The sequence below is a fragment of the Mustela erminea genome, chromosome 10, assembly GCF_009829155.1.
Source record: "Mustela erminea isolate mMusErm1 chromosome 10, mMusErm1.Pri, whole genome shotgun sequence".
Lineage (NCBI taxonomy): Eukaryota > Metazoa > Chordata > Mammalia > Carnivora > Mustelidae > Mustela > Mustela erminea.
Genome location: NC_045623.1, coordinates 53,595,572 through 53,617,796, shown reverse-complemented (window position 1 = coordinate 53,617,796; position 22,225 = coordinate 53,595,572). Strand labels below are relative to the sequence as shown.

The following is a 22,225-nucleotide window of genomic DNA, read 5'->3' as shown; positions in this document are numbered from 1 at the left end:
AAGAATTTTATTTATTTGACAGATCACAAGAAGGCAGAGAGGCAGGCAGAGAGAGAGAGGAGGAGGCAGGCTCCCTGCCGAGCAGAGAGCCTGATGTGAGGCTTGATCCCAGGGTCCTGGGGATAATGTCCCAAGCCGAAGGCAGAGGCTTTAAACCACTGAGCCACCCAGGCGCCCTGTTATACCAATTTTGTAATCTCAATTGCATGCACACTACTGCAGATAAAAGGTTACTGACTTTATAATATTTATAATTTAATATCAATGGATAAAAAACCAAAATCGTTAGAAAATCCACAATAATTTTTATCTCAATATGCAACAGAATTCACATAATTACATGTCTTTTTTAAAAAAACTTATTTGAGAGAGAGATGGGGGGGACAGTGCAAGTGAGGGCAGGGGCAGAGGGAGAGGAAAAGAGAGAATCACAAGCAGGCCTCACATCCAGTGCAGAGCCTGAAGTGAGGCTAGATCTCACAGCTCTGAGATCACAACCTGAGCAGAAATCAAGAGTTGGATGCTTAACTGACTGAGACATTCAGGTGCTCCATTATACATCTTTAAAGAGGAAAATTTTAGCATATAGACACCTTGGAAAAAGATCTAATTTGGTCCTATAGTTTTATAGCTAAGGGTAAAAGACAGGAGTTATCATTTTCTGTACAGGTTTTTTTTTTTTTTTTAGATTTTATTTATTTATTTGACAGAGATCACAAGTATGCAGAGAGGCAAGCAGAGACAGAGAGGAGGAAGCAGGCTCCCTGCTGAGCATAGAGCCCAATGCGGGGCTCGATCTCAGGACCCTGAGATCATGACCTGAGCTGAAAGCAGAGGCTCTAACCCACTGAGCCACCCAGGTGCCCCATCTGTCCAGGTTTTTAATAAAAAGTAGTAATTTCAAATGAAACATTGTCATTTTATAGCACATTACATTGAGAAATCAAGTTATTGAATAGTAAGTGTCTATTATGTCTCAGACATTATATATCTTTACACATAAGAATGGGTATTAAATAAGCTTAGAGTAAAATATGGAAGAAAAACTGCTTCAAGTTTGTGTTTAATAAAGCAGAAATATGAATAACCTTGTATTAAGATGAGAAGCGTTTATAATTTGCATTTTCATCCAATGAAATAATAAAGCCAAGCTTGGCATTTGCTTAAATGCTTATAAAAAGTGTTTAGGGACTGATTCTTAAAGTTGGCTGAATACTGGAATCTCCTCGAGAGTTTGAAAAATACTGATGGCTACTGATAAAAGGTAGAGCCTGAGCATTATTGTTTTAAAACTTTCTAGGTAATTCTAATATGTAAGAGTTTGAAAACACTAGCTTAGAGAACTGTTACATAACTAAAGAGGCCAGTCTTCAGCTGAAGGATATTCCATGACTTGATTTCAGGGTATATACTGTTATTTAAGTACCTGGAAGTTATATCTCCCTTAGTTAGAAAATACATAAAAAAAAATTTTTTTATTTTATTCATCATTTTCTCTCCCTATTTGGAATAATAAAAGGCACATAGTAGTTGCTAAATAAATTTTTTGAATGAATACGATTGCCTTATACTTCATTTACACCATTATCTTCTAGTAGATACATGAACATAAGAATGCAAGATATTCAAATATCAAGATATTTATTGAAAAATTGAATGATTGAAGTAGTTTTGATAAGGGTTTAAAGCAAAGTGAAGACTTACTTACATGTATATATTTTAAAAACATACATATATATAAATAGATCAAAAGTAGAAAAAGAATACACAAAAGAGTGCAACATTTAGCATAGAGAATTCACTGAGTTTTCCAATACTCTTCACATTCTTTTACTTAGAAAAAAGAATACCCCTAAACAACTAGTACTTTAGCTAATATTCATAAGTACATGTACAGATAATTTTTTTAAAAAACAGAATTACAGCTTAATCTTGACATATCAGTTTTCAAAATTCAAGTAAGTAAAGTTTTAGCACACATAATAGCTTTTACAGGTGCTGTATTAAAAAAAAGATTTCTTGTTAAAGTATCTGGTACCACCTTTGTTATTTGTTCTCAGTTGATACCTATTAGCTTCTTAGCAGTCTTACACTGATAAAAAATTACTTTGGTACCTCTTTACATATTTTTCTTAGAAAAATCCATTAATAAATAGACTTCTATTTTAGAAGCTAGATTCTTAGATATGGCTTCATTTACCAAAGTTCTACAGATATTACATTGTAATTTTTAATTCAGTTAGTATCTTAGACTACGAAACTTTGTTTTTTTTAAAATTAGCATTGGTTGTTTGATTGTAGGTTTGTCACCAAAAAGGACTGCTTCACTCTCCGTGGATGGAAATCTTTTCTGATATATCAAGGGATATTCCTTCTGAAACTTAAAAACGAGGTGAGAAATTAGAGGGTATTTTACATTTATTATCCTAGCTGAAGCCAGTGTTCAACATAAGAATTCAGTGCCTTTCTCAAACATGTATTTCAGAAGTGAGTATCCATTCAATTTATCCTTGCCTTTCCCTTTGTTTTCTCATATATGAAAGGTATAATGTAAGATTTCTTAGATCCAAGTTAGCATTAATATTCTAGGATTCTCTTCTAATGTATTCTCCTCCTAAATTCCAGATCTTCTTTCTTTCCATTTGTAACACCTGTGAAGGTCATAGTGATTTAGTATATTTCATATTTGAGTATCTCAGACCTGGAATTAAACTTGTCAGAATCATGTTGTTACTGGATTTTGATGGAGATTTAAAATTCTAAATGGTAATAATGAGTCAGTAAAAGTTATATATTATAATAAAAATATTTTAATTATTTTCCCAGGCTAATCTAAACTATAAGGAAGAGTATCTGTTATTATTATTATTATTTTTATTATTTAAATTTCAGGATAAAGAGTAAAGCCAGGCAAATAGGGTATATAAATAGCCTAAATATATAGTGTCTAAAATCTAAAATATTAGAATGAGAAATTAGATTCTTAATTTTATTAAATAACAATCAGCAACAGCATAATGAAAAATATTATGATTGAGAACTTGTTCATTCTCTTACCTGTTTTAGTTTTTTCCTTTTCTCTTTTAGAGGCAAACTCTTGTTTTTAATAATATTCTCTAAAAGTTCTGTAATTGCAGCTTGTGAGGTAGACACTTTTTGTTCATCAAACTCCTGAGCACTAATCTGCTTACAATATGAGTACGTTGGCAAAGGAACAGTCAGTCCATCTCCAGGATTTTTAATCTGTCGTGGACAAAATGGTATAGTCCAAGTCTATTCTGTTCATGTTACTATTTGCTAAGGGTTCTTTCGATGAGACTTAGTATCTACTAATTTGCTATCAAACATTTAATACTTAAAGAAAACTGTATTATGCAGTAGAGTAGTGATAAATCCCAGAATATAAATCCCAGACCCACAATCTACTAGCTTTGTAGCATTGAGCAAGTTATTCTACTTCACTTGCTCTGTTTCCTCATCTGTAAAATGGGAATTACAAAAGTTAATGTATATAAAGTGCTCAGCACAGAATAAGTATTAAAGTCATCCATTATCATTATTGCCATTAACCATGAATTTTATTAACTACAAAACAAAAAAAATGCTTTAATTCATTTTAAAACATTACTCTTCTGACATAGTAATAATATTCATCTACTGTTTTTGAGGTGTAAGAGCATGAACAGATACTGTATCATCTGCTGATAACAGAAGGAAATTGTGAAGGATAATTATAAGCCAGGGCAATATTAGAACGGTATATATGGGAAGAAACATAGTATGAAATATAGGTGCTCGGCAGCCAAAAATTGAATATAACAGACATCTGGTTTTTGGTTACTCAGCATTCCTTCTCTCCTTTTAATAGTTGCTTCCCATTCCAGCTCCAGTATCCTCATCCTCCCACCCCGCCCAATTTTTTAAACATTTATTTATTTATTTGAGAAAGAGAGAGAGTGCAAGAAGCAGAGGGAATGGGACTAGCAGACTTTGCACTGACAGTGGAGGCTGATGTGGGGGCTCGATCTCACGACCCTAGATCATGACCTGAGTCAAAATTAAGAGGCAGATGCTTAACTGAGCCACCCAGGTGTCCCTGCCCTCACTTTTTGAATAGCAGATTCTCCTCTAATCATCTAGAGCCAGAGTATGGCCCTGTCTCCAATGCACTTACCCTGAACCACCTAAAGGTTGTGTTTTAGCCTAGACTGTCCAGAGGCATGTAGTAGTTGCCTTGTGGAGAACTTTTCAAATTGGTAGGTAAAGCTGTAGTACTTTTTCCTTTTGGGTTAAAAATGCAAGTTTGTGACTTAAGAGCTTTAATCAGCCATATGCCCCCTATCATGTGAAGGAGCCATTTGTTAAATATAGGACCAAAATGGAAATAAGAGATGAAGAGATGGGAATAGTTTTATTGCTATTTGAGTCCCCAGATTCTGTTATATTCCTGACTTTTAGAGGTTATTTATGTGAGCTAATAAAGACTTCCTTTTTAATTAGGCTAGTTTGAGATGAGTTTGCCACTTGGAACTGACTAATGCAGAGAATTTTAAGATTTACAATACATACATAGCCCTTTTTTAAGTAGTCAAGATGTTTATCCACTGCAGTCTGTAAGTAAGAGGGTACTTGAAGAATTTCCTGATGATGATCCATTAAGAAAGAAACTAATCTTGCAGCAAGAAGCTCATCAAGATCCACTTCTTCAGCACAGCATAGCACACACCGAGAAAAAGTGTGTATCATCTAGAAACATATTAAAAGATGTGAATGTAAAAACCTAAGCTTTCATATAAATAAGAGTATCAGGAATTTCTGGGTATCATGCTAAAGTACTGAGATAAAGTGATAAGCAGATTTCAGCTTAAAAATGAGAACAATTAATTACATTAGAAAGGTAAGAATATTCTTTTTAAAGTACTTTTTAAGTATTTCTTTAATATAATTCCAAAGGATTATAAAGGGCTTAGCTTTTTAATTTTGTCACAATTTTATTGGTAAATACCATTGGTTCCATTAGTAACATATGGATATGTCACTTAAAGAATGTCAAAGAACAATGACTTATTAACCCCATAAAACACAAACTAGGAGAATACATACCATGTAAAGATTAGTGATAATGAGGTTGGTACCATTTAGCTTTTGAAATTCTGGAAAATAGCTTTTAATCTTTTTTCTGTCAGTTTTTAAAGACAATACATACATTTTTCAATTCCATCATAAGGAGTCTTCAAATCCTGGGATAAATTTTGTGTTTCAAAAGTTATTTACTCTCATTCATATCCATATTATCCATTAAGTATAAGACACTCAAACCCATATCTCATTCTAAAATAGTCATCAGAATTCTAAGTATTTAGCATATAATAGATGAGGAACACATTTACTGAACTGAAATATTTTTGGTTTTATTCCTACATGTCAGACATGTTTTCCTCTCCTTCCACAACTGAGTCCTCAGCTTTTTATTCATCCTTCCTAGCTTTGTAGAGCTCATTTATTCTCAAAGCTCCAACTACTACTTCTCTCCAAATAATCTGCCTTTTGACCTAATCTTTCTTCACCAAGCTCACATTTCTAATAGTCTGTTGGATAAATTTCACTTGGATGTCCTATAAACTCAAACTCAAAAAGTATAAAACTGAAATTATTTTCTTTCTACTCATGTCTCTGAAAATATATTCCTCTATAAACTTCCCTATGCCTTTTAATGGTGTCACAATTACTCAAGAATAATTCTTCCTTTTTAGATTGGATCTATCATTGCTAAAGAACTGTCCTTAATGAGTGGAAGAATAGAGCTCAGCTCCAGATTCCTTGCTATAAGAAAATCATTGGAAGCTGCACTGAGGAAGTGGTAGCTCTTGAAAAGAGAGTGAGTGAGAGAGAGAGATTAGATACTATTTTAAGAGTTCATTTTCAATCAATATCTGGATAAAATGCTTCCACCCTCATCCTCTTATGGAGTCTGAGACTGCTTCGTAATAGTTTGTCCCAATTTCTTGCCCACAGTGAAATGCTATCCTAATTCACATATTTCGTCAAATACAACTTTCCCATTACCACAAGATTTCTATTAATTCTCTCATTTACAAAGTTATAGTGCCCTTATGCTTTTAACCATGCTTATATCTTCTCTTTCTTCCTCACCAAACAGAATTTGTACAAGGCAATGGAATATGGTCTGATAATCCAAGTCTATCAATATGATGTGTTAGGAGTGAAGAGGCAAAGTGCTCAGACAAGATAAAGATCAGGATATGAAAGTTTAGCATACTGGACACAAAAGATTAATGCAACAACATTCTGCTACTAAGAAAGATACTTTTAAGAGCCTTTCTATCCTAAAAATCTAGGATTTTGAGACCACAATATCACTCAAGTAGAACTTTTGGGTGATTTGCTTTTCTTTTTTTAGTTTATGAACCATGGCTTATTCTTTCCTTAAGAAATCAACTTACCAGTGATCTTGTACCCATTGCATCATGAAGTTGGGGCATATCAACATTTTGACTCATTCGGGAAATCATGCGCATTAAAAGTTGAAGCTTTCTACGATTTGGTGGGGGAAGTAACAAACAACATAACTGTAGTGCATCGATGGCAACCCTCTCTAAATGAGGTTGCAGGAAACCTAGAAGGCAAAATTACAACCCACCCCCCAAAAAATCATCAATGACACTAAATTGCTTTCACATCATGAGCATACACAATTACATGAAGAATACGGTTATATAAATACTAAAACAATATTTTAGTAATAATTTCTTTTAACTATCCCTAGAAATTTCCACATTGCTCAAAAGCTCATTACTTTCTTCATAACCTATTTGAGTATTAACATCCTTTACCTACTACAAATAAAGTGACTCAGAATAAGTTAAAATGAGGTAAAAGAAAATAAGTGCTTTAGGTAAGTAGAATAAATCTTGGTTATGCCATGACAAAGTCTTTTGCAATAAAAACATTTCCTTTTGGAGGAAAAATATAAAGCAGTTTCAGAGAAGAAAAGACAGGTAAACAAAACACAGTTAGTAAACACTAAAAGTTAATATTACATGCATTGAAAGCATCAACCTTACTTTGTGTGCCAGTCAACACAGAAGAAGCTGGAGGTAAAGAATTTCCTGAAAGTTCTATCGTACTTTTGCAGAGTCTTTTATTGATTGTTGTACTAGACTCCCCGAGTTCACTTTCCATAGCTGTTTGTACACTTGTGCTGCCTTGTCCGAGATTTGGTTTCATGATAATTTCAGCCACTGGCATATTGATATAACTATTCCTTCTTCTACTAGTTCTTAAAAGTAAACTCTGAGATCTACAAAGCTGTTTTGACTTGCATTTCCCATTACATAACTCCTCTTGGTCTTGAACAGTCAAAGTAGAGGTTCTCTTAAAACCAACACAGAGTGGCTTTTGATTACTCTCCTCTGAATGAAGATTCATTAGGGATTCCTGTTTGCTCTTAGACTCTAAAAACTGCTTATTATTTTGTCCTTCTATATTCAGAACAGATTGATGGAAGGCATTGAAGACCTCTTTATTTGCACTCCCTGGTAGGTCTATAATTCCTTCTAAAGAATAGCACCTTGGTTTGATGTTAGAGGATAGAACATGCATATTACTTAAGCCTATTAAATTATGACAACTTCCTCCCATTATGTCATTAGCACTGGCTCTTCTATTTTTAAAATTAACTAGCTGCATTTTCTTAGCACATTTTTCTTGAAATCCTTGATCACTTATCTGCAGTCTCTTAGTAGTATCTGATTCTTCTTTGTTTTTGTCTTTATGAAGCAGACTGAGAAGAAGACACTCAGTTGATTTGAAGGAATTCAAATTGTTTAAGCGAAGGATTTTTGAAGACTGTGGATCATCTTGGATTTTATGTATCCCACTGGGTCTATCTGAAACTGTGACGTAGCCACAAACAACTACCAGGAAATGAAACAAAAATTAAAATGCAACTGTGTGACAGTGGGCAAAAATAAAACAAAAACAATAGTAAAGTTAAAAAAAAAAGCATCACTATAGTATATATTGTTAGTATAGTACAAATAGCAGTTGCTTAATTCAGAAGCCACTTAAATAGGACACATGCAACATTCAGTTACAAAGTGCAAGACTAGAGGTTTTCCAACTTGTGACATAAAAAACTTTAAAGTTTATTTCTACAGTCTAAATTATAATTGAGTCAAATACATAAAAAAACCTGGTTTCAGCCTATAAATATTAGAAAGCTCTTAATTATAAGACAACTATAGTATAATAAAGACTTAAATATTTGGTCTTTGTCTCTACTACCTGGTGTAGTGCTTCTAAGAGGCTTGGAATTTTCAGAGTGACAGGAGTCTTTGTTACTCATAATGCATCTGTTTGAGTACATCTGAGTTTATGCTAATGAGGTGACTTAGGACTGGACTAGAGAAGGTTGGAATTTTCAGCCTACCTCAGACCTCCTTGAGGAGAGGGGGATGTGAGTTGAAGACTGATTGACAAATTGACAATTTGACAGATTGACAAATCATTGGTCAATCACCAATGACCAATGATTTAATCAATCATGATTTAATCAGTCATGCCTATGTAATTAAACCTCAATTAAAATTCTGAGGTAACAAGATTAGGGGACTTTATGGGTGGTTGAGCATATGAACCTGGTTGGGAGGATGGCATTCTTGGAGAGGGCATGAAAGATCTGCACAGCCCTTACTTCCATATCTTGCCCTATGTACTTACACTTTCATATGGCTGTTCTTGACTTGTATCCTTTAAAAAACTGGTACTGATTAAATAAAGCAGTTTCCAGAGTTCTGAGTTAAAATCAATCATTAAATTCAAGAAAGGTTATGGGAACCCCGAAACTGATAGTTGGGCAGAAGTGTCAGTAAACCCGAGGATCTCATTTATAGACAACTGAATGGAAGGCAGTCTTGTGGAGGTGAGCACTTAATTGGTGTTTACATTAACTCTATGGTTAATATGAGGATTGAAGGATTTTGTGCCTAACTTGTGGGGTCTAGTCTAATTTTGGGTAGTCAGTGTCAGAAATGAGTAGTAGGGCACCAAACTGATGTGGAGAACTGGTGTTGGAATGACATATTTAAATTATTGGAAAAAAACATAACAGGAACCAGAGTATTCCCAAATTTTAAAATAATTCATAGCTTGCCACCTTTATATTTACCTGCACTTTTTTTTTTTTTTTACCTACATCTTTTAAATTATGGAAGACTTGAAAATGTTAATGAAATACATTTAAATAATAAGTAAAAATCCATACATACCCAAAATGCTTACAAATAATTCATAATATTCAAACGTAATCAGAGGTTCAGGGAGCTCTAGAAAATAATCTGCTATTGTTCTGAATACATCTCGTTCAAATCCAACATAAGTTGGATTATTCATATCATTACTTCTTGGCCCTAAGACACAGGAGGCAAAAAAAAAATTGGCAAAATTTATTTTATTTCAAATAAAAATTTTAAATTTTAAAATGTATAAAACCTGTATTTCATGAAGGAGCTAAGTTTAACAACTTCTGTCACAATTCAAAAATCTGAAGAGTTGTGCACATCTCATTCTTATTGTTTTCATTAGAAATCACTACAAGCAACTACTAGCATTTTGTTTTAATATTTATATACTTGAAAATTGCCTAGAGGGCAAAATTTGAAATACATTTTATTTTATTTTTAAAGATTTTATTTACTTATTTGACAGAGAGAGAGATATCACAAGTAGGCAGAGAGGCTGGCAGAGGGAGAGGAGAAGCAGGCTTCCTGCTGAGCAGAGAGCCTGATGTGGGGCTTGATCCCAGGACCCTGTGACCATGACCTGAGCCGAAGGCAGAGGCTTAACCCACTGAGCTACCCAGGTGTCCCAAAATATATTTTAAAATATTAAGGTTATTTAATGAGATTTTATTGCAATTCATTTTATAAAACAAAGAATATTTAGGTAATACAAATAATCCTTCTAAATTCTCTTTTGTAAATTTACATTTTCATGAACAAATTTTGCCTAACACAAAGCATGCCCTTAATGAATTTAAACAAAATCTTTACATTGCCATTTCATTAGCTTAACGTTCTTAAAAGAATCATTCCTGTTCATTAGTATTTTACTCAGAAATAAAATCTGATCTCATGTTACAGATGAAAAAAGTGAAGCTCAGAGTAATTTGCCTAAAATGAAAAAGCCACTGGTGGCAAAGCTAGAATTAGAACTTAGAGCAGTGTAAGTAAGAGCTAGACCTGGCACCCTGAGGTCTAACAACTAAAGTAAGCTCTATGGATTATATAATCAGAATCATCCAATATGCCTATTAAAAATATAAGTTTCTCTGTACAGACCAGAATTTATGGAGGCAAAGCTAAGAATTACGGACTTAAAAATGTTTGCTTCTGGCTAATTTAGTAGTTTCCAAATGCTGATCTGGGAATCTTCACTCTAAGAATCTTCTGAGGTATGCTGAATCAACTAAATGAAACCACCTAATGAATCAACCAATCAGAATCTTTGGCTAGTTTCACTAGTTACTATAATCCGCAATGGGGTTTGAGAGTCACTCTTCTATCTATTCTTTTTTTTTTTTTTAAATATTTTATTATTTGATAGCACAAGCAGGGGGAGTGGCAGGCAGAGGGAGAAGCAGGCTCCCCGAGGAGCAGGGAGCTCAATGTGGGGCTCGATCGGGGATTATGACCTGAGCCCAGGGCAGAAGGTAGATGCTTAACTGACTGAGCCACCGATGCTGTTCTTTCAAGTTATAATCTTTTTCTTCCCAAACCCAAATAATCTCTCTTACTTCTCTGTCTCCAAACTTTTGTATTGTCATACAAATGTGAGCACATGCACTAAAAAAGGATTAAAGAAAAAAATCACACATATTTAATAGCTTAAAGGCTAATATGGATTTACATAGAGCAAAATAAACATCTCCTTCAGGAGAATAAGAAATAGTCTCAGTATGTAAAATATAAATTTTGATAATCATTACAACATTTTCTAAGACAAAATACTTTTACTAGAATTAAAATACAGAATTTATAGTTCGAGGATCCTAGTTGCATGCATAGCTCTTTATATTATCAGTAGACTTTCAAAAGCCTTATTTTCTCTTCTGGAAAAAAAATAGGATAGTATGTTAATCACTGATTCTTGTATGTCATGGGATTACTATAGGGATTAAATAATGACTACAAGTCTAAATACTACCTCTGGCTAGATATATTATTAATTTGGAATCTAGTAAATTATATCTTTGGTACCACTTAGGTATAACATAGACTGGTAAGAAAGAGAAGAAAAAAATATCTCTCAACATGAGATCTCAGAGAAATCCTGAAAGTGTAAGTATCTGGGTTGCTAACCATGAGCCAAGGTATGAGGCAGAAGGGCAGTTAGATGAGGGAAGGTAGAAAGAGAAACTCAAAAATCAAGTTTATGATTAAGATCTTTATTTCAATTTGATAAAGAAAATATTTCTATCACTTACATTATTTATTTTATTGCTATTTATTCTGTTATTTTGTCATATTGACACCCAGTGGACAACAAGGGAATATATACCTATCTTGAACTTTATTAATAAAATACTCATTTCATAAAAATGAGAAAAATCCTTTTGTAAAAAAACTATCAAAATATAATTTAACTTAATTTGATGACTTAGAAGCACATATTTCTGCATATTTTAAAACTGATTTTTAAAGCAGTTAGGTCTTCTACTTGAAATATGGTCTCAAATTATAAAAATCAGTTATCACTGATCATTATGGAAAAAGCCATGCTTAAAAAAGTGGTTTGCTGCTTAGTGACAGATCATTTTTTCCCATAAATATAAAAGTCCCATTAATATATCTGATGGAGGGCGCCTGGGTGGCTCAGTGGGTTAAGCTGCTGCCTTCGGCTCAGGTCATGATCTCAGGGTCCTGGGATCGAGTCCCACATCGGGCTCTCTGCTCAGCAGGGAGCCTGCTTCCTCCTCTCTCTCTCTGCCTACTTGTGATCTCTCTGTCAAATAAATAAATAAAAACCTTTAAAAAGAAAATATATATATATCTGATGGATACATTATATATATAATATGTATATATCTGATGACAAGCCTGTCATGAAGCACCCCAGTGTTGAAGCCTTGTACTAATGGCAAGGGGACTAAAGTAGATTTTATGAGACTATTTCTGATTGAACCTTTCCTGCTTTTAAGAGCTATATTACTTACAGGTTGTATATGATTCTAGAGGCCTCACTAAGACAACTAATGTATGTTATACCTAAAAATTCTGTAAGACCCACTAACCTATGATTTTATGATTTATGAAAACTGAGCCATACATGAGAAGATTGAATTATAAAACCACCATCTTCATAGAAAAAGTTAAGGACTCTATTCCACATGCAAGTATATGTAATAATTTCTACTAGATTGTCATTTAAGCATCAAGAGAAATTGGCATACTCTAAATTTATCAGGACTTCTATGAATTATTTTAAAAATCTCTTTAGTTCTTGTTAAATACTACAAATATAAAACACGAATATACATACATATTTTGCATGATTAACTTACAGTTTGCTAGGCACTTCATGGCAGATAAGACCCAATGAGGAAGGTCATCTATACAAAAATATATTTACACTATTTAGTAAATCACACAATTTTTATGATAGTATATTAATATTTTACACTTACTATATACATATAATTATACCCACACACATATATATAGATGTATGTACATACATCTATATTACCAAGATTAAAAATTATGTGTTTAACAAGACATAAAGCCAAAATAATATTTTAATACAAATTTAAAACTTACAGAGATCTTGAGTTTGATGCTTTCCATGATACATAAAACAATTAGTTATCCCCAAATTGAGGATACATTATTTTGGTGGGGATTCATAAATAAAAAAATGTTCATCCTTGTCCACTGCTACCATGTTTTCTTTATCTTCATTTCCATTCTAATTATAGCTATACTATTTGAATATTACTGCCTTGAGTGAGATCTATGATTGAAATGAGCTATATTTGAATATTAGGGTGCTTTCACAGTGAGGCTTACTTAAAATCTTTCATTTGTCACTAACTGAATTATGCTGCATAAAATCTTGTAGTTTTTGACACCAATACAAAAACCATACATACACTTGACTTGAAAAGTTTATGGTTATAAAGAAAAGCCTGAATAAGATAATATACTGTTAAGTATGTGATTTTAGGTAATGAAAGATGGGACTAGACCAAAGCCATATGCATAAGCAACATGATTCTTAAGTTTTTGCTTTTTGTTCCTACAGTTTAAACCTTAAAGTTCTTGCCAACAGAAAGAAACTCAAGTAATGCATGCCACTTAACACTGCAGGCAGCAGTTGATTATAAAAAATGAGTTAACACTTTGAGATTTATTGACAGATTTCTTGAAGTGTTAAGTTTTGTAATGCATCTGGCTTGAATTATATCCCTAATTTTTTCATCTTAGATCTAAAATCAATATATTATATCTATATATATAATACAAAGCTAGTAATTTTTAAAATATCAACTTTGAGAGTTTGGGCTTATGTTATTGTGTGTTACCTCAGTTTTGAATATATATCTCGACCTGTGTAAATTTATATGTAACTACTTATATAAGCTCCAAGAAGTCATGGACCATTTCTCTCTTGTTCATCACTAAATCTTTAGCATAATGCCCGGTACATTGTAGGCCCTCACTAAAATGTAGTTAATCAATAATTTTATTATATTTGCATACCTTTCAGATGTCTAGCCCTACCACTTAAAAAAAAACATGCATAAGTACCACTTATAGGCTAAAATAATAGTATGAATAATATTCACTTAAAATGACTACTAAAGCACGTATGATAAAACAATAATCTCCCCTTGATGCTCTCTCAAAGTATTCTACTTTCTATATTTTTAGTCTCAGTGCACCCCCACTATAGCTGCAACCTATGCTAACAAGATTCTAACTTCTTTTATTGATACCAACCTGATTTGTCTTGTAGTATAACTATTCCATGTTTACTTGTATTGGTCATGTTGTACATTACATATTGAGGAACTACTTGCTTTGGATTTATGAGTTCTTCTAGGGATGGCACACCTAAAATAGTTTGTAGGCTAAACCAGAAGAAAGAAGACAAACTTCTTTTTCTCCATAAATAAATGGAATAGGATATAAATATTGAAAGAGTATTAATGGCAAAGTATTCAGAGTATTTCTTTACTTAACTTACAAGGTTTATATTAGTAGCCACTTTCAAATGTATTTTAGTAACCTTGAAATGATTCCAATATAAAACTCCAACTATATATATGTATAACTTTGATTCAAAGAAAAAACAAATCATGCTGAAAACATTCTATTTCTACTATACTAGAACTATAGCAAGAGCATTTATTAAGAAACACATATAGGTTAAATTCTAAGCTTTTCTGCATTTGTATATCTTGATAAAAACGTCAAATTCACATTCTAAACACCTCTAGAACTTGGTTAGAGCTTAGTTTTAGCTTACTAGATCAGAGTAATATGTCTCCAAACTTCTTCAACATCTTCCTGGCTTATTTCTCTATTATAAACTGAGTTTTCTTGATCTCCATTGATTATTTCATGGTTCATTTCCTCTACATTTTCCTGGGGAAAAAAATTACTTTGGTTTAATGTTATGCTCAAATTAAGGAAATATTGAAGTGACACAATTCCTAATATTTTATTGGTAGATAGTCCACAATGAAGCTATAAGGTATCACCTAAAGAAATAATGTTAACATATGGTAATAGAACTTTTTGGTTTTGTAGCTGCTCCTACCACCCTCAGATCAATTTAAAACAAAACAGACTTAAATTATACAAATAGTGTTTCAAGTATGTCTCACTACAATATTTATTATTGTTCCTATGCGTTCTATTGTTCTACTGTAAAACAATTTACACACATTTTTGGAATTCAATGTAGATTAAGAGACTTCAGTATTGGCTTCAAATATTAAAGATTTATATACTTTTAATGATTTTTTAATTAAGTACATGGTAGTTATATTTAAACTAATAATTAGCAAAAGGGATGTTTTACCTGAGAGAAATGTAATCCAAGTTTTTTAGGCGTTCTACGAGATAAATTTCGTAATTTAAAAATGCTATCTTTATCTTTGGAAAAGTTTTCTATGCTGTTTTTTCTCAATTCTGGATGTTTTCGTGGAAGACTTTTAAGCGGAGAATTTGCAGGAAATCTGGTTTAAGAATAATATGCAATTAAGTAATATAAGATCAGAAACAAATTTTTAATGCCTGTTTATCTAAAGTAAAAATCACAAAAGAACTGAATTTATTTATATTACCAGGAATAAAGATTCTACATAAATCGATTTTCTCACTAAACCTTTAAAAAATATCTTAATAGTTTCCTACTCTTCTTAGTATACAGTACATATTTAACTTTATATCGGCATAATTTAGAGGTATTATTGGGATCAATTCTGTTGAAGAAGAAAATAGTTGCATTTTTAAAATTTCTTTGACAAGCTATCTATAATTTATATATATTTCTGACTTTTGTTGACTGTGCTTGTTCTAATTGCCAGATCTTGGTTTCTGTTACTGCTTTTGATTATAATGTTTCCCCCCTCCAGTGTAATAAAGAATATTTCAAAGATATAAAAGGTACAGAAAATAGTATAGATAACATGCATATATGTAATCTTCAACCAATGCAATTGTTAACATTTTACTAAAGACTTCATTATTATTTTTTTGTTAAATGAAAGAAATTCTTTGCTTATTCTATTTCTTTCTTTCTGAGGGAAGCCATTAACTTGCAGTTAGTGTTATTTCCTTCTTGTTCATGTTTATATTTTTAATAAATATTCATTAACAATATGTATGGTTTTGTTTTTTCATTCTATAGTATCTTACACATTAAATATATGCATAAGTTTATAGTGAACTCAGAAGTTCTTTTATATTCCACAGTCCTAAAATATTTTTTATACTCCTTCATAAGAGTTTTATTTTCATATTTAGGTATTTAATCCATGTATAATTTATATCCCATTCCCATATACAGTTGACCTGTGAACATGGGTTCGAACACTTATACACAGGTTTTTTAAATCAATGAAGTACAGTATTACAGAAGTGTTCCCTTCCTTATGATTTTCTTAATAACATGTTCTTTTCTCTAGCTTACTTTATTGTAAAAATACAGTTTATAATACATGTAACATAAAAAATGTGTGTTAATTGATTGCGTATGTTAATAATAAAGCTTCTGGTCAATAGTAGGCTATTAGCAAAGTTTTAAGGGAGTCAAAAGTTATATGTGGATTTTTGACTATGCAAGGAGTCAGTGTCTCTGATCCCTGCACTATTCAAGAACCAACTATATGTATGGGTTTTGCTTTTTCAGTACTTAATTGTTTTAATTTAATTTAAGACCAGATATCATATATGGCAATTCTCCCCTCCTTGTTCACTTCAAAACTGCCTTGAACTTTAGAATCTGCTTGTCACATTCTATAAAGGAATTATATAGGATTTTGAATGAATATGCACTGAATTTATCGATTTTGGGAAAAGTGACTCTTTTCATTCATCAACAGGATATCCTTCTCCCCTTCTACTTTCTATACAACTTTATAATTTTCTCCAGTAAGGTCTTACACATTTTTGGTAAAGTATATTTATAAGTACTTTATAACCTTATTATCATTATAAAAGACTAGAGGCAGAGAGACTAGTTGAAGAATTACACAGAGTTCCAGGTAAGAGAGAAAAATGGTCTAACAAAAAAAACTGTTAGGGTGGAGAAAGAAGTGGACAGAGAACTACTGAAGCAGTATAACAGATATGGTTTGTTAATTAAATCATATTTAAAGGGGAGAGGAAAGGAAAAGAATCAAAGCAACTACAGGGAAAACAGTATCATTCATCTATGTATAGACATTAGAAGACACAGTTCAGGTTAAGACATGATACTTATTTTTCTTTTTGTTGTATCTGAAATGCCTAATGGGCAAAAAATGGGTCTAAATCTCAGAAGATATATTTGGGTTGGAAATTTTAAAGTTAAAAGGAAAGTAGGTGAAGACATGGTAAGAAATTGTCTAGGGAGAGAGGTGAAGTAAAGATTAATCTAGGATCTTAAAAACCAGTAACAACTATAGAATGAATAATAGCAAAGGAGCTCCCAAAGGTGACTAAGCTATAGTTAGGAGAGGAAGCTATAGTTAGGAGGATTTGTAGAATGTTCTACAAAATGAACTATTCACATGCTTGTTATTGCAATTCACTTGTACAACATAAATCATCTTTGATATGGAGGCAAAAATCAACTTCTAAGACATTTCACTTGAAAACTACTAATTTTGTAGAGAAACAAAGCATGGGTATTAGAATCCAAAGACTCAGTTGAATGATATATGAAACAGAACCCTGAGAAAAAGCAATTGTGGTGGCCTGAGGGAGTCAGAAAGGCTCCACAGAGAAAGCTGCAGTACAAACGACAGGAGAACAAATGTATTTACTAATCTGACAAATATCTACCGTGTTTCAAGGTGGAAGAACATATATCATACATATGTAACAAGATTAAATAAAGCATAATCTCAGTTTCCTTATCTGTAAAAATGAACTAATATTTATCCCGCTTAAATAGTCTGGGGATTAAGTAAGCAAACATGCAAATCATAAAGCAAGGCTTCTGATACATGGTGAATCCTTAATAAATATCTCTTTAACCTATGGTAAGTTTCTTCTATTATTTAAAGTTTGCTATTATTTATTTTATCACATATATTCTTTGATTATATAAGATTATATGTTACTTGAGGGCAAGGACCTGTGAGAATTTGTCTTATAATTCCTCAACTTATGAAACTAAAGGTTAATAGTAATCTGTTCTTGAAATGTTATAGCTTTCAGAATATGAAGAAGTGATGTCTCACTCTTTTGTCCCAATACCTATTTTATTTTATATACTATTTAACATTTTACAAGTTTTAATTGTGCAGCAATTAACTTTAACCTCTAAGTACTTTTAATTGTACTAAGAGCAGTAAGTTTTATAAAAAAAATTTTCTTCTGAAGAAGCTGAAATTTTAGTAAAAGCATTATAGAAATGGAGTTAACTTTTGTTAAGTAATTCAATTTTGTAGCTACTTGTTCAGTACCTGAATAGCTGACTGTTGTCATCAATATTTTCTGATCCCCATCTGCCTTTGATATCTTCAATTACATGATTCTTAAGAAATTTTCTCAGCAGTTGGAGAGTCTGTTGCCTTGTAACTTCAGGACCAAAATTGTTGTTATTTCTTAATAGGTCATAAAGCCAATCCACTGCTTCTTCTGCTGTAAAACAATTGCCATATTTTTTAAAGTGCTGCCTGTGTTTTCGTAGAGGCATTCCTGCTCGAAAAGATGTGGTAATTTCATTCCACTGCAGAAAGAAAATATATATTTTTTAAAATTAAACAACAAAATTAGATATCTTACAACTCAGTTGAAACAAAGTAGACAAAGAAAATTATTTTATTCACAACGAATTATATCATAAACATTCATTAAGAATCATTCATTAAGAAATCATTTGTCTTATTTACTACAGAAAATATCAGATCTTATATTGATTTCTCTTTATTCTAGTATTGTGGTAATACTTCTTTGTATAGTTTTTGACTAAAAGCACTTCATGGTCTGATTGGCTTACTTAGGAAACCTACAAATAATGAAGAACTGCAATGAACTTGCCTCTTAGTTTTGATACAGAAAACACTTATTCCTTTTTTTCTAAATCTCAACTAATATTAGTAAAATGCTGGTAGCATTTGTGTCAGATACTACTTTACATTCATTACTTCATTTTCATTCTCAGAATTCTATTAGTAGGTACTATTGTTATTCCATTTTCATATAAGGAATATGAAACACAGAGAGATTTAATAATTGGACCAAAGTCACCCAGATAAATGATGAATCCAGGCATTCAAACCCAGGTTTGATTGACTCAAGAACCTGCATTCGTAACTCCTATGCTGGTCAAATAAAATTCATGGTAGGCAGTAGTTTTACTGGAAGATACCTTTAATGTTGAAGTACCTTATATATGTCTTACGTGAAGATTCCCATAGTGAACATAGAACAAGAGGGTAAATTAACTAAGCTTTAAGTCCACTGCATATTGAATAACAGTGATGCACCTAGGTTTTAAAAAGATACTCATGGGACGCCTGGGTGGCTCAGTTGGTTGGACGACTGCCTTCGGCTCAGGTCATGATCCTGGAGTCCCGGGATCGAGTCCCGCATTGGACTCCCAGCTCCATGGGGAGTCTGCTTCTCCCTCTGACCTTCTCCTCTCTCACCTTCTCACTCTCTCTCTCTCTCTCTCTCAAGTAAATAAAAAAATAAAAAAAATCTCAAAAAAAAAAATAAAAAAAATTAAAAGATACTCATATTTTCCAAATTGTCTTCAAATAACCCAAACTTTCAGGTTTGTGGTAGCTATACCACTGGAGTACCAAGGTGGTGGTGGTGGTGTAAAGTACACACATCACTCTTTAACTGAAAAATCCTGTATTAGAGTCCAAGAAATCTGATTCGTAACCCCCAACTATGCCACTACAAGCTATGTTATCATTTATCTAACCAATGCGGCCCCAACACCCACAACACAATAATTATTCTTTTCTTCCCACCACACCTCCCCATTTCATACATTTATTCAAGAAACGTATTGAGCTCTGACTTATCCATAGGATCTATAGATCACAACACACTTTCATATACGGTATCCTCTTGGGATATCCTTTAAGGTGGGTGTATACACTATTAGCCCGACTTTACCAGAGTGGAAACTGGGGCTAACATAAATTAAGCCACTCTTCTAATTTCACGTACCCAGTGGCACTGGACTCTGTTGGATTGAGAATTTAAATGCACAAAGACACTGTATCCGAGTACAAACCCAGTGACTACCAACAGTGGTTCCCGTTGGGTATCTTAACTGTTCCGGGCTTAGTTTGGAAATGGGCGGCTGTTACCTAATGCGATTACAATCGGTAGATCCTGCATTACATTCTACAGACCCAGCAAAACAAAGCTGTCACATTCGGGCTGTCTCCCTATTCTGACACTACAGGGTAACAGAACTCTTTCTCAGCTCTTCTTTAATCCTGATCGGGGTAGAGAATCAGACGTGGGGAGTGGCTAAAATCGGAATATTCTATGACTTTCCAGAGCACGCCGACAACTGCAGGCACAGGAGTCGCCTAAAAAAGGCCAGTGTATGATGCGCAAACCCGGGGACGCGACCCTTTGGACTAACGGCTCACAGCCCAGACCCTCAAAGGAGGAGGATAGGCGTGTCCCGCCAGGGTTTCGCGATGCCTAATTCCCCCCAATCTCCTTTTCAGGGAACCAAGGGGCTCTGGGATCCATCTGTCCTCTCAAGACAAAAAAACTACAAACGTTCTCGCGTAAAGGCGGTGGCGGCCATCGCTGCGGCTGGCCAAAGTCTAGCCATTCTGGGCGGTTCTTACCAGTTTGGTGGCCGATAAGGCCCGGGAGAACACTCCGACTCTCCATTCCGCCTGGCGGGCCCGGAGGTCTGTCAGCGGCCGGCGCAGTGCATGGCGGCGTTGGACGATACGGGAGCTCGGTGGCCCCGACGGCGGCGTGGCTAGGCACAACGGCCGGCCGCGCCGCGGATTTGAATAGCGCAGAGGGCTGCGCTGATTGGCCGCGTCTCGAAGTCACGTGCGCGCCGTCCGGATCCGGCCGCAGTTGGCTAGCGCCGCCGCGTCGCTGCTCCGTGCCGGGGCGCGAGCCGCGGATGCTTGGCACCGTGTAGCCAGCGCGGGGGCCGGGCCCGTGGGACGGGCTCGTGGGACGGGCTCTGGGCTTCACTCGGCTGTCCTGGAGCTGCTTCTCCCTCTTGCGGTCGCAGGCGAGGCGGAGCCGTGTTTCCACACTCAGAACCGGTGAGGCAGTTTAGCCACAGACTGGATGGTTTGGAGTCCTGCCTTTGGCTTTAGGGAATTTGAAATTTGAAAAGAAGAAGAAAAACAAAACCCCAAGCGTTTTCTGCCTGGCCCTACAGAATCTCCAGCAGTGGTTGGCATGTAAAACAAAGCACCTCTGGGGCGTAGCTTTCACCTGACAAACCCCTTGGTTTTGCTTCTGTAAAGCTTCCTGGGTGTAGGCTGCGGTGCGGTCATCCTGGTACATTTTAGCTGGGGGCCATGATTCCGTTCTTCCCAGGGCAAAAACGTAGGTTATTCCTCCTCCCCTTTAATTCCGTGGTAAAATGGAGCAGAAGTAGATTTCCAGTAAGTACACACGACGAAGGGCTTGGGAAAGGTTATATAAAACTTGTCAAATTGCTCCGCTGAAGAAAATCTGGCATGTCTTTACAAGAATCATGGTTAAATTTAAATCATGATTATACACTTTAAAAATGTCATTTTTCAAATGACATAAGCTAAGTTCTGAACGTTGAAGAGACTTGCCCAAAGTCGCACGTCTCCTTGGCGGAGGTCAGGCTTCATACTTTTTATTTTTATTGAAATAAAAACGCTCTATCACCAGTCTGAAACTGATACTAAGAAAGCCTTAGTACAGCATACTGAGAGATTGCTTGAGTGGTTTGAAGCTGTAGAATAATTAATTTGGAAATTAAACAGCAATGTAGAAGGATAGGACTTAGCCAAAAGGCAAGGTAAGGGAAAGTGTTCTAAGGAGGAATAGTATAATGGTCTACAGTTTATTTTAGCTATTGAACTTCAGATAATTTAGATGGAGATGCATCTGTTTTTCTGAACAGGACCAGTGGTTAGGAATTTTCAAAAACGACTTGGTAAATGGGAACAATCATCTCAGTTTTGCATTTGTGTTAAGGGCAAGTAGAATGATAGATGTTACAAAATAATGTTAACTATTGTTTATCTGGCTTTGTGACATATTGTCCTTTCTTTTGCCTCCTATTTCCTTTCAGAATGACATGGAGATGACAACGTGGAAGCCAAATTCATTTTGCATTTTTGCCTAGCTCCTTAGCTGAAAATTATCTCATTGCAGCCTTTGCTATAGCTTAATACTACCTAAGTTTCTAAGACATAATCTGACAGAGGATACTATTAATGACATAAAATTAATTTAAAATTACAGAGTATCATCTGACATGTTTTAGAAGGTAGCAG

The 22,225-nt window shown here is 34.2% G+C and overlaps 1 protein-coding gene and 1 long non-coding RNA gene across 3 annotated transcripts in view; one reads left to right on the top strand and one right to left on the bottom strand.

The window, feature by feature from the left end:
* Positions 1 to 1,624: 1,624 nt before the first annotated feature.
* On the bottom strand, positions 1,625 to 20,807 carry DEPDC1 (DEP domain containing 1). Its single transcript, XM_032302687.1, is given in 13 exon segments — positions 1,625 to 2,380; positions 3,058 to 3,243; positions 4,570 to 4,746; positions 6,465 to 6,637; positions 7,086 to 7,937; positions 9,291 to 9,431; positions 12,584 to 12,631; positions 14,022 to 14,152; positions 14,551 to 14,669; positions 15,109 to 15,265; positions 18,203 to 18,468; positions 20,567 to 20,585; positions 20,587 to 20,807. Coding segments are annotated over 13 exon segments (2,436 nt in total). The 5' UTR covers positions 20,613 to 20,807; the 3' UTR covers positions 1,625 to 2,239.
* LOC116567562 overlaps positions 20,779 to 22,225 on the top strand; it is a 114,573-nt gene continuing 113,126 nt past the window's right edge. For both annotated transcript variants that reach the window (XR_004276255.1, XR_004276254.1), the window contains exon 1: positions 20,779 to 21,007. This is a non-coding gene — a long non-coding RNA (uncharacterized LOC116567562). The remainder of the gene's footprint in view (positions 21,008 to 22,225) is intronic.